Source organism: Tiliqua scincoides, chromosome 4 (genome assembly GCF_035046505.1).
Source record: "Tiliqua scincoides isolate rTilSci1 chromosome 4, rTilSci1.hap2, whole genome shotgun sequence".
Taxonomy (NCBI): Eukaryota; Metazoa; Chordata; class Lepidosauria; order Squamata; family Scincidae; genus Tiliqua; species Tiliqua scincoides.
In genome coordinates, this window is record NC_089824.1 from 110,331,108 (window position 1) to 110,344,728 (window position 13,621).

At 44.6% G+C, this 13,621-nt stretch overlaps 1 protein-coding gene across 1 annotated transcript in view; it reads left to right on the forward strand.

Moving 5' to 3' along the window:
* The window catches only part of DDR2 (discoidin domain receptor tyrosine kinase 2), a 50,678-nt gene extending 37,057 nt beyond the window's left edge, over positions 1 to 13,621 (forward strand). The window contains exons 12-15 of the mRNA XM_066624199.1: positions 3,041 to 3,232; positions 7,808 to 8,042; positions 9,497 to 9,646; positions 13,487 to 13,621. Of these exons, the coding sequence (XP_066480296.1) occupies positions 3,041 to 3,232; positions 7,808 to 8,042; positions 9,497 to 9,646; positions 13,487 to 13,621 (712 nt within the window). The remainder of the gene's footprint in view (positions 1 to 3,040; positions 3,233 to 7,807; positions 8,043 to 9,496; positions 9,647 to 13,486) is intronic.

Sequence of the window (13,621 nt, forward strand, 5' to 3'; positions counted from 1 at the left end):
GTTATGATGGCGCGAACATTGTAAAAAAAACTCTGGTAGATCTCCGGGCCTTGCTGGGTTTCAAAGTAGCTCTCGAACCAAAAAAGTGTGAGCACCCCTGCCCTAGTGGATAAAAAAATGTGGATAAAAAACAGTGGAAAAATAGATTTGAAGACCCACTTCCAGGTTTCTTGCCCCTCCATTGCTCCTATTAAGGTTGTGTCTCAACATTCACAGGGGTTTGATTCTGGGACTCCCTGCTGATACCATAAAATGTGTTAAATAAAAGTAATTTTTTAAAAATTAAAAAGTGTGTCCCTTTCTATGCTTGGGATCATTAGGAAAGGTATTGAGAACAAAACGGCTAATATTATAATGCCGTTGTACAAATCGATGGTAAGGCCACACCTGGAGTATTGTATCCAGTTCTGGTCGCCGCATCTCAAAAAAGACATAGTGGAAATGGAAAAGGTGCAAAAGAGAGCGACTAAGATGATTACGGGGCTGGGGCACCTTCCTTATGAGGAAAGGCTACGGCGTTTGGGCCTCTTCAGCCTAGAAAAGAGACGCCTGAGGGGGGACATGATTGAGACATACAAAATTATGCAGGGGATGGACAGAGTGGATAGGGAGATGCTCTTTACACTCTCACATAACACCAGAACCAGGGGACATCCACTAAAATTGAGTGTTGGGAGAGTCAGAACAGACAAAAGAAAATATTTCTTTACTCAGCGTGTGGTTGGTCTGTGGAACTCTTTGCCACAGGATGTGGTGATGGCGACTGGCCTGGATGCCTTTAAAAGGGGATTGGACAAGTTTCTGGAGGAAAAATCCATTACGGGGTACAAGCCATGATGTGTATGCGCAACCTCCTGATTTTAGAAATGGGTTATGTCAGAATGCCAGATGCAAGGGAGGGCACCAGGATGCAGGTCTCTTGTTATCTGGTGTGCTCCTTGGGGCATTTGGTGGGCCGCTGTGAGATACAGGAAGCTGGACTAGATGGGCCTATGGCCTGATCCAGTGGGGCTGTTCTTATGTTCTTATGTTCTTTACAATTGTGGTTTTAAAAAGAGCTTTTCTTACTGTTTTAGAGAGGCAGTCTGCAATTACAAATGCAAAGGACCCCCAGCCTTTGTCTGACTCAGCTGTAGAATGGAATGATCACTTACATGACTGTTTCTCTATCACAGTAAGAAAAGCAGTTTTTTAAACTGCGATTTTAAAGAGTTGCATTTTCCCCTTCTCCAGGAATCAGGACATTCCTTCTCATTTGCAGGGCCCATTCGTGTTGAATCAAATCCACAGTGTAAAAACCATGGATGAGAAGGGCTAACTGTATGTTTTAAAATGGTTGCATGAGAGCAGGATATGTCCAACTAAGGTACATGTGTGGAGGATTTCGCAAGCACTAGTCAGTGGGTAACCCATACAATTTATTGTCCCCAGGTCAATAAGAAGTGGGAGCCCATGAGATGCCTTGTCTTCACAGGGTGGTGGTGTAGACATGCATTGGAAAGGCTATAACATGGGCAGCACAATCCTAACCTGTGCTGGAACAGGCAGGCTGGTGGGTCTGCACTGTATCCAGTGCAAGTTTGGGGCTGGCTATGGCTCGGCCCAAGGCACGGGGAACTAATTCCCCTAACCCCATGTTGCACTGCAGCAGCCCCAATGGTCTACTTGGATCTGTGCCACCTAAAGAGATGGCACAAATCCAAGCAGTCTGAAGTTGCCCTGGGCTGCCCAGGAACAGGGCCAGGATCCAGTATAGGTGCAAGATCCTGGCCCCGCCTCCCACTCCCTGCTCCCCTGCCCTTGGGTCCACCCCTTGCCCACCATCCCCCACCTGAAAGACCTCCCTCCCACCTCCCCATGACCCACCCCGACCCCTGCACCAGCCTGGAAAAGGTCTGGGTCCATGTCGGAGCAGGGAGGCCAGCGCGCATCCTTGTGCCAGCCTTCCCAACTCACAAGTTGGTGCAGATGAGTCTTACATGTTCGTGACAGTCCTGGGCTGGCACAAGGACTTGTACTGGCCCAAGGCTCTTTAGGATTGCACCCTAAATGTACTAGATATGTGATAAATTGACAAAGTTCTAAAATACTAACCAAAAACCTATTGCAGTACATGCAGGTATATCTGATACATACAGAGCAATGCCAATCTGCTCATCCATCCATCTCTCCCTCCTAATTTTTTTTATTCCTTCTGCTAATAGTTGCATCCAGATTTAGCAGCTGTGAAGCTTGTTTTGTCATAATACTGCAAGACTGACACTGCACCTCCTGCAAAGTTGTTTTACCTAAGAAAGCACTCAAAATTTGATTCTTCACTTCATTGTGAAGTGATGCAGTCTAGCAACTACCATGCAAACCCAATTCATTTCAGTAGCTGTTGTGTATGAGGACATTCCAGTGGATTGTCAGCTAGTCTACATGTGGGAATGGGGGTTTCCATTTGAATTTTCTGCTGTCGGTAACAGCAGATATTGAGCCAATCTTGAGCAGGGAGTTGCCTACCTAGTACAAAGAAGGAATTCACAGTAAAACAATTCAGAAGACTCAAGTACAGGTGCAACCTATTTATCCACGGATTTTTTATCTGCGGATTTGTCTCAACTGAATGGGGTGGGGGGAAACCGAAAGTCACACACACCTTTGCCCTGCACTGGCCTCTGCCAGCAGCCTTAGTTTCCTTCCATCCAGAAGTGTCAGGCTGCAGTGTATTTGCGTAACTCTATGGAATTTAGCACAACGCGTTTTTTGTTACTCGCACCATCTCTAATAATGCTTAGCATTTCTATAGCATTTTTGAGTGTTCAAAACACTTCATGTATATTATGTTATCTTGTTGTAAACGTTATAACAACGCTGTGGGATACCAAAGAGCTTGTCTAAGGCCCATTTAATGCTTCTATGACAGAGGTAGGATTTGAACCAAGGCCTTCTGGATTTGTAAATTAGTGTTTTAACCACCATACTAACCAGCTCGTCTCGTTACTGTGTATCACTGGCACCACTAATTCCACCCGATGTGACTTTTTGATTCTGGAAGGAATGACTTCCTCAAGGAGATTAAGATCATGTCCAGGCTGAAGGATCCCAATATCATCCGGTTGTTGGCTGTGTGCATCATGGATGATCCTCTCTGCATGATCACGGAGTATATGGAGAATGGTGACCTCAACCAGTTCTTATCCCGCCAGGAACCCCAGAATTCATCAGAGAGTTCCACCTCTTCTGTCAGGTAGCCAGTAAAGAATCTGTAAATGTTGGTCTCTACACATTTTTTTCTAAGTAATTTTACATGGTGACTGTGACTTTTCTATGTTCTATTGGCTTGAGGATCTGGATTGGAATTGTGTGTGTTATACGGCTCTGCACAAAAGGGCTGAAAACTGAGTGGGGGTACTTCCCCCAATCCTCATGTCAAACTACACATTGTTAATACAGGTCGTGCCTTCCATTCCGGAACCCCAGTGGATTAAAAAAAAAAAATCAGTGGATACCAAATTGGTGGAAAAATAACTTTAAAGACCCACTTCCAGGTTTCTTGCTCCTCTGTTGTCACCTCAGAATGCATTGGTATAGACACTATATTGCATTCAGCCACTAGAAGGGGTGAATAATGAAATCTCATAGATTGAAGATATAATTATTTAACAGCGCTAAGGTAGGAAATTGGATCTTGATGCTTTTTTCTGTGTTACAAGGCATTTAAAGATGGACACCAGTATCAGTGGTGAGTCAAATCAGTGGATACCGAGGTCCTACCTGTAATGTGATTGGTTCTGATGTTTGATTTTTCTTCTGTAAATAGTTGCAGGCCCAGGTTTGGATCAGGATTAGTAGTTGGCAACCTTCAGTCTCGAAAGACTATGGTATCGCGCTCTGAAAGGTGGTTCTGGAACAGCGTCTAGTGTGGCTGAAAAGGCCTATTCGGGAGTGACAATCACTTCCACACTGGGAGCAAGTGCAGTCTGTCCCTGGCCTGTCTCCCTGGCTATGGGCCTTCCTTCTTTGCCTCTTAGCCTCAGACTGTTGGCCAAGTGTCTCTTCAAACTGGGAAAGGCCATGTTGCACAGCCTGCCTCCAAGCGGGCCGCTCAGAGGCCAGGGTTTCCCACTTGTTGAGGTCCACTCCTAAGGCCTTCAGATCCCTCTTGCAGATGTCCTTGGATCGCAGCTGTGGTCTACCTGTAGGGCGCTTTCCTTGCACGAGTTCTCCATAGAGGAGATCCTTTGGGATCCGCCCATCATCCATTCTCACGACATGACCGAGCCAACGCAGGCGTCTCTGTTTCAGTAGTGCATACATGCTAGGGATTCCAGCACGTTCCAGGACTGTGTTGTTTGGAACTTTGTCCTGCCAGGTGATGCCGAGAATACGTCGGAGGCAGCGCATGTGGAAAGCATTCAGTTTCCTCTCCTGTTGTGAGTGAAGAGTCCATGACTCGCTGCAGTACAGAAGTGTACTCAGGACGCAAGCTCTGTAGACCTGGATCTTGGTATGTTCCGTCAGCTTCTTGTTGGACCAGACTCTCTTTGTGAGTCTGGAAAACGTGGTAGCTGCTTTACCGATGCGTTTGTTTAGCTCGGTATCGAGAGAAAGAGTGTCGGAGATCGTTGAGCCAAGGTACACAAAGTCATGGACAACCTCCAGTTCATGCACAGAGATTGTAATGCAGGGAGGTGAGTCCACATCCTGAACCATGACCTGTGTTTTCTTCAGGCTGATTGTCAGTCCAAAATCTTGGCAGGCCTTGCTAAAATGATCCATGAGCTGCTGGAGATCTTTGGCAGAGTGGGTAGTGATAGCTGCATCATCGGCAAAGAGGAAGTCACGCAGACATTTCAGCTGGACTTTGGACTTTGCTCTCAGTCTGGAGAGGTTGAAGAGCTTTCCATCTGATCTGGTCCGGAGATAGATGCCTTCTGTTGTAGTTCCAAAGGCCTGCTTCAGCAGGACAGCGAAGAAGATCCCAAACAAGGTTGGTGCAAGAACACAGCCTTGCTTCACGCCGCTTCGGATGTCAAAGGGGTCTGATGTGGAGCCATCAAAGACAACAGTGCCCTTCATGTCCTTGTGGAAGGGTCTGATGATGCTGAGGAGCCTGGGTGGACATCCAATCTTGGGGAGAATCTTGAAGAGGCCATCCCTGCTGACCAGGTCGAAAGCCTTTGTGAGATCTATGAAGGCTATAAAGAGTGGCTGTCATTGTTCCCTGCATTTCTCCTGCAGTTGTCTAAGGGAGAATTCCATATCAGTGGTGGACCTGTTGGCTCGGAATCCGCACTGTGATTCTGGATAAACGCTCTCTGCAAGTACCTGGAGCCTCTTTAGTGCAACTCGGGCAAACAACTTTCCTACAACGCTAAGGAGAGAGATGCCACGGTAGTTGTTGCAGTCATCCCTGTCGCCTTTGTTCTTGTACAGCGTGATGATGTTTGCATCCCTCATGTCTTGAAGTACTCCACCTTCTCTCCAGCAGAGACAAAGGATTTCATGCAGCTCAGTGATAATGATCTCTTTGCAGCACTTTAGGACTTCAGCAGGGATGCTGTCTTTTCCAGGTGCCTTGCCAAAGGCAAGGGAGTCCAGGGCCACGTGAAGTTCTTCTAGGGTTGGTTCACTGTCAAGCTCCTCCAGCACAGGCAGGCACTCAATGTTGTTCAGCGCTTCTTCGGTGACTACATTTTCTCTGGAATATAGCTCAGAGTAGTGCTGCACCCAGCGTTCCATCTGCTGCGCCCGATCCTGGATGACCTCGCCTGTTACAGACTTCAGAGGGGCAATTTTCTTCTGTGTTGGACCTAGGGCCTGCTTGATACCATCATACATCCCCTTGATGTTGCCCGTGTCAGCTGCTATCTGTATCTCGGAACAGAGCTGGAGCCAGTAGTCGTTAGCACATCTCCTGGCAGTCTGCTGGACTTTGCTGCGAGCACCTCGGAGGACCTGCAGGTTGCGCTCACTGGGACAGGCCTTGTATGCTGCTTGAGCTCTCCTCTTTTCCTCAATGACTGGTGTCAACTCCTCAGAGTGGGCTTCAAACCAGTCTGCCGTCTTATTGGTCTTCTTGCCAAATATGGACAAGGCGGTGTTGTAAACGGCATTCTTGAAATGTTCCCATCTGTTGGATGCGTTTGCATCGACCGGGCCTGGAAGAGATTCCTCAAGCGCTTGTGCAAATTCCTCCACTTTTCTCTGATCCCGGGTCTTGCTCGTATCAATGCGAGGTCTACCTTCCCTTTTCGTGTGATACAGTCGCTTTGTTTGCAGTTTCACTCTGCTGCACACCAGCGAGTGGTCGGTGTCACAGGCAGCACCCTGATAGCTGCGTGTGATCTTGATGCTGGGAAGGCTGGAGCGGATCAGGATTATGGTGGGGACAAAGCCTTCCTCACCCTATACTGCAGTTCTAACCTGGATTCCTTCCTTCTGCAGCTCCTATTTAGGGAACAAAATCAAGCATATCAGGGCCCATCATGCCATATATTGTGGCTCTCAAACTCAAGCAGAGGAGGCTTTAATTATCTGTTGCTCCATCTATCAGCATCGCACTTACTTAAGGTCCATCTCAAGCAGCCTTGGCTATTCCCAAACCTATGACTGTTCTCTGCAGCCCCCCCCCCCCCACTACCACCACTCTGTCTGCTGGTCAATGTGTTCCAATTTCCCTGTCCTACAGGAGCTTATAGTCTAAATTTTGACGGTGAAGAGACAACAAAATAGAAGGTGGTGGAAGAGGGAAGGTTAACAGGCGATCAGGGAAAGCTTAGCAAATACATTTATTTGTTTTTCATTATATTCTGCCTTTCATCTTTGCAACTGGAGTATCTCATCAAGCACAAACTAACCCAGACTGGTTAGCTTTTGCACGGTCAAGGTATCATATGTTTTCAGATCATATGTATGAGCCAGTCCATCCATATTGCAAAGCTTTTGCAAATCTCTGACATCTGAAAATCTAGAGACTGCCAGTTCATCCCATGCTCCAGGGCAGTCTACATTAATATCCCCAGACACTAACTGACATAATCAGGACTATGATTGCTTTGGCTGATCCTACTGTATTATTCAGTAAAGAATTCACTCCATCTGTTTTGGTATGAATTGCTCCTTGTTATGTGCTGTTCTCAGCCTTGTGCAGGAAGTGGTTAGCTTTTGCACGGTCAAGGTATCATATGTTTTCAGATCATATGTATGAGCCAGTCCATCCATATTGCAAAGCTTTTGCAAATCTCTGACATCTGAAAATCTAGAGACTGCCAGTTCATCCCATGCTCCAGGGCAGTCTACATTAATATCCCCAGACACTAACTGACATAATCAGGACTATGATTGCTTTGGCTGATCCTACTGTATTATTCAGTAAAGAATTCACTCCATCTGTTTTGGTATGAATTGCTCCTTGTTATGTGCTGTTCTCAGCCTTGTGCAGGAAGTGGTTAGCTTTTGCACGGTCAAGGTATCATATGTTTTCAGATCATATGTATGAGCCAGTCCATCCATATTGCAAAGCTTTTGCAAATCTCTGACATCTGAAAATCTAGAGACTGCCAGTTCATCCCATGCTCCAGGGCAGTCTACATTAATATCCCCAGACACTAACTGACATAATCAGGACTATGATTGCTTTGGCTGATCCTACTGTATTATTCAGTAAAGAATTCACTCCATCTGTTTTGGTATGAATTGCTCCTTGTTATGTGCTGTTCTCAGCCTTGTGCAGGAAGTGGTAGCAGCCTCTTTGCTATCTGACATGTTGGTCGCAAGCCATAGGTCTTGTTTCATCTCAGATGCCTCTTGTTTCCTTCAGCTATGCTGACCTGAAATTCATGGCCATACAGATAGCTTCTGGCATGAAATATCTGTCCTCCCTGAATTTTGTTCACCGAGACCTGGCTACACGCAACTGTCTGGTGGGGAAGAATTATACCATCAAGATAGCTGACTTTGGCATGAGCCGGAACCTCTACAGTGGCGACTACTACCGGATCCAGGGCCGAGCAGTTCTCCCCATTCGTTGGATGTCATGGGAGAGCATCCTCTTGGTAAGCCTCTTGAGAAGAATGTGTAAGGCAGTGGTTCTCACACATTTAGCACCGGGACCCACTTTTTAAAATGAGAATCTGTAGGGACCCACCGGAAATGATGTCATGACTGGAAGTGACATCATCAAGCAGGGAAATTTTTAACAGTCGTAGGCTGTAAATCTACCTACACTTACTCAGGAGTAAGTCCCATTCACTATCATTGTTAAAAATATATAAATAATAGCTTGTTAAAAGTACAGATCTGTAACATTTCCCCAAATGCAGTCACACACCATGGTAGCATCAAGTCGAATATATTAAAAATGTTGAAATAAATGGGGACCCACCTGAAATTGGCTCACGACCCACCTGGTGGGTCCCGACCCACAGTTTGAGAAATACTGGTGTAAGGGGTTTGTACATAGGTCTGCAAGCATTTTTGCAAAATTTAGGAGCCCGTGAAAGCTTCTAGGAACAAAGCTGGAGACAGAGAGAGATGGAGCCTTGAAATAGAGTGCAAGGAGAGATTATCCTTGCTGGAGCTTTCTGGACTGTTATGCAGCCTATGCCTTTCAGGCAATACTCAATAGTTGAGAGGTCAGGGCTTACCTTGAATTTGTAGCACATGCAATGGGAGCACTGCTGTGATTACCTAATGATGCAGGAAAAGTACTCTATATATGTTCACACAGCCTCTTTTGTTATTACTGTTGTTGCTCTTATTTATCTTTTGAAGATGGGGTTTACCATTAACAGGCATTCTTGAGCTGTACTGTGAGAATTCTTGACTCAAATTCAGCTTTGCTTCCAGGGAAAGCTATTGGCAGTATACCTCCGAATACCAGATGCTTCATGACAATTGGGGCAGGGGGCTAAATCTGCTAATGTCTTGAATTGTAAAGAGTGGAAAAGGACCACAGGTTAGTGGAAGAGCAACTGCTTTGTATGCAGATGATCCCACATTCAATCCCCTGCATCTCCAGGTAGGCAGAGAAAAATTCCTTCCTGGAACCCTGGAGAACCATTTCCAGTCTATAGTAACAATACAGGTGTGTATCACTTAACAACAGGGATATGTTATCCAGTCCCTGCTGTTATGCGATTAGGTGGTTAAGCGAACATGCAGCCCAGTCTAGTGCCTTTGTTGTGTAAACAGACATTCCCCGCCACACTAGCTGGCTGCACAGGCTACTAGAGATAGATTGCCTCTTCTTTGCATTAAGAGCCTCTTTGTTGGGTAAACAGACATTTTGCTGCAGGCTATGGACTCTACCACAGCCTGAAAGACATATTTGACATGTTCATGAAAGATGTGTATTCTTTCTGCTCTTGCTATGGATTCTTTACCTGGAGGATTATTCATTCAGCTGTGTACCTGGAGGATTATTCATTCAGCTGTGTACCTTGGGATGATTGTATATGTATGTGCCTGAATTGCTCTTTGCCTCTTTGTCCCTCCTTATTCCATCTAGGGGAAGTTCACCACAGCAAGTGACGTGTGGGCGTTTGGCGTAACGCTCTGGGAGACTTTCACCTTTTGCCATGAGCAGCCATATTCCCAGCTGTCTGATGAACAAGTAATTGAGAATACTGGAGAATTCTTTAGGGATCAGGGAAGGCAGGTATGGAAATGCATCCATAGCAGCAACGGAAGAGATGGTCCTATATATAATCATAGAAAAATGGAAAGCATCTTGTATTTTAATATAATATTTTCTCATTTTTCAGATTGTATAAAGCTTTTTGCTTACATTGTCTCAGTTGTCCTCAGAGAACAACCCTGTACAAACACTATCCCCTGTTACAAATGTAGGAAGAGCTGAGGCTGAGAATCATAGTTTAGTTGTGGTTTTTTTAGTGAGCTTTGTACCCAAGCTGAAATTCAAGCGTAGGACTTCTTGTCACAGTTTCATCTTCTTCTGGAGAGCAATTTTCACCTTTTATTTTTAATAGGCACAGGTGACTAAAATTATTCTTATCTAAACTTTTAACTTGTTTATAATACATTAGCAACCTTCTTTTGTTTGTGTTGACTACCATGACAGAGAAGGAGCAATATCTTACCTTCTCCTCATCTTCCCATTTTCAGCTTGCCAGATGCAATGTTAAGTCACTTTTTGCAGTTAAACAAGTTGAACAAACTTGATTCATGAATTACCATAGATGAAATGGCACACTTTGTAGAAATAAATAAATAAATAAAATGTTGGGGAAAGTAATCAATGCAGAAAAACTCAAAATTTCTTATGTAAGTAGAGGTGGGTGAAAAAAGTGATAATGAAATAAAACCCATAACTTCATTCTGCACTTCTCATTTCTGTGTAAAAAAAAATCTGCATGAAAATAAGACCATTTTATTTTGTTTTTATTTATTATTTAATGGAGCTGCATCGGTAATGACTGTGGTTGCATTTGCGAACACAGGGCTTTTCAAACTGGGGTGTCGCAACGCTCTAGCCCAGGGGTGTCCAAACTTTTTGGCAGGAGGGCCACATCATCTTTCTGACACTGTGTCGGGGGCAGGGGGAAATTTACATTTCAAATTTGAATAAATTTACATAAATTAATATATTCGAGATGGAACTTATATGAATGAACTAATTTTACTGAGCTTATTTATAATACACATGAGATCCAGAAAAGGGTTTTTTTTTTAAATAATTCCTGACACGTATAACGCACCTCTTCCTAGGGAAAAGTACAGAACAAGCTTAAGAGGAGTCCGCATGGGCTCCTTCCCCCCCCCCCATGCAGGAGCATGTTTTTACTCTCTCTCTCTCCCCCCATCCTGGCAACCAGCAGCAGCCAAGGAACACAATCAGTCAGGGATCTGGTGGGCACCTGCCCCCTCAGGGCAGGAGTTTGTTTCTCCTCATTCACACAGAGAAGGGAGCTGCCTGTCTCCCTCTCTCAGCCCCCACTACCCCAGCCTGCACCGAGCACCAAACAAACTTAGAAGCAGGCAGAGAGCTGTGTGTATTTCCCCCTTCACAAACGGACCCCCAACTTCCTCCCTCTCTGCCAGCAACCCCAACAAGCACAAGCAGTAGGTTTCCTCCCCATTCTGGATAATGCTAACCAGAGTGCTGGGGTAGATCTGAGTAGGCCCATTGGGAACCATGGCACAGCAGAAGTACACACAAAAGTTTTAAAATTATCTTCCCGTTGCTGCCTGGTCTCCAGCCAGCCCTTAGATTACAGTGAAGGCTGTGCCAGCACTATTGCATCTCTCTCTCTCTCTCTCTCTCTCTCTCTCTCTGAGTGTGTGTGTTTGAGTGAGTGAGAGAGAGAGATTTTCCTAACATTTTTAGTGGAAAAGTGTAAGGAAAAGATTAAGCAGCCCCTGTTCTCCACTGCTCTTCTCTTCCCAATCAGTTTCCAGTACTGTTTTTCAGTATGAGAATAAACATTGGGATCCTGTTAATTTGTCTTATGCATTTTTTTTTAAATTTGGATCCGAGACATCCTCTTGAAACAAACCTAGTCAATTCTAAGCTCAACAGTTGGGTGAATGAGTGATATAGGGTCCAAACCAAACTAGCACTCTTTGACAGCAGTTTTTTTCTTCGCTGTTCCAAATACTTATACATCTGTCCTGACTCCTGACTCCTCTTGGAATTGTTTGTTCTGTATTTAAATCACACTGAGTTTTTAAATATTATAATTGCGCTCATGCAGCCATTATTCTGCCAATTTGTGTTTCAGCAAAAAGGGTGTGTGTGAAGTGGCGGGAGGTAGAAATAAGATTATGAATTAGCCAAACATTTTAGACTGAAAAAATTCACCAAAGACATTGTATTGAATGGAAGCAAAGGTGAAAAAAATGAATGAGTATATGGATGTGATGAAAAAATTATTTTTTCAAGCTCCAGGAATGAAGGAGGAGGGTTTGAACAATGGTTGGGAAGAAGGGCAGCAGTTGAAACTTCTGCAAACAATTCCCCATCTATAAATTGAGAAAAATTATGTCCTTCCTTATAGGGCTGTTGTGATTGTAAATACAATAAAAATCAAAAGCATTTTGTAAGTTAAAGTGACACATAAATGTACTGTAGTATGAAACTGCCTATTAATGCAACATTAAATGCATTAATGCAATGTTAATTCAATACCTTCTGATTTTTTGTAATATTATGGACACATCCAGTTTGTGATCTTCTCTTATCTATCTGGAGCCACAGTACTAACTTTTTGCCTCCATTTTTGTTTATATCTTTGGATTCTTTTCTTTCCTAATGTATAAAACTTGACTTTTCTCGTTGTTGAATTTACACCTCATTGTTTTTACTTCTGTGCACCAAGTTCTCTAGATCATTTTTGAATGCTCAGAGAAAACTTGGTGTTTATTGTTTTTGCGATGTACCCGAGGCTGCAGTGGTCATTGTAAGAGAGTTTTAACTCCTTTTATATTGCATTTAAAGTCCCTGGTGACTATGCATGGGAGTGAAACACTGAATCCAAGCCCATTTAGTAAATATAATCTTTATCTGGTACCAGTGAATTCTGAAGGCCACTTAAAGCCCAATCTTATGAGTCACCCTCCCCAGCTGATGCAGCTGCACTGATCAGGTCCAGGAAAGGGATTTGAATTTGACTGCTGCCACTGCCACCAAACCTGCCCCCTTCCCAGACACAATCCGCCCTCCTTCTGCCCCCCATCACCACCCCATTCCACCCTCCCTCATCCCCATTCTGCCTTCATTCCACCCTCCCCCACACTGTCCCGCCTCCACCACTGACTTACCATTGTTGGTGGGCCGTTTTCTGGCCACTGCTCCACACAAGGCTGCTTCGGATTCATCACTGGTGGGCCAGTAGCATGCAGCTCTGCCTGGTAGGCTATTTGCAATGGCTGTAAAATGCTCCCTGCTCTTGGAAGGCTAGTTCCAATGGCGGGGGGCAGGATTTTAATGAGTTCTTAATGCCTGCAAATAAGCACACTGGTTGCCTTTCTGGCATGTAGCCAAGACTTAGCATTACTTGAAAGCCACTGTGGTGTCCATTGGTACAGCATTGGTCCATTGGTACAGCCCATTGGTACAGAAGTTAAGAGTGCTGGACCACATCCAGATGCCCACTTCGCCCTGATGCTTACTGAATGACCTTGAGAGCTCAGCCCCACCTACCTTACTGGGTTGCCGTGAGGGGAAGGAGCCATGAACCCCAATCTGAGCTCCTTGAAGGAAGGCCAAATGTGAAAAATAAGCATAGAAGTCCTTGGACTCGTTTACAATAGACTATTGAATTATTTTTGGCTGCTGTAACTATTTTTGTTTTTATTTTATTTTGGTTTTACTGATTAGTGTCATTGCTAGGTTCTGTGATGTAAGGGGGACATTTATAGATAAATAAATAAAACATGACTAGTTTTACAATTTCATGACAGAAACTAACTCACTGGGAATACACTCAATCTCGGAATTTCTTCAATGTCTACTCTTTTTTTCCTTCCCCTTTTTAAGACATACCTTCCACAGCCAGCAGTTTGCCCTGATCCTGTGTATAAGCTAATGCTCAGCTGCTGGAGACGAGACACCAAAGACCGTCCCTCCTTCCAGGAAATCCACTGCCTCCTTCAAGAAGCAACTACTTCATAG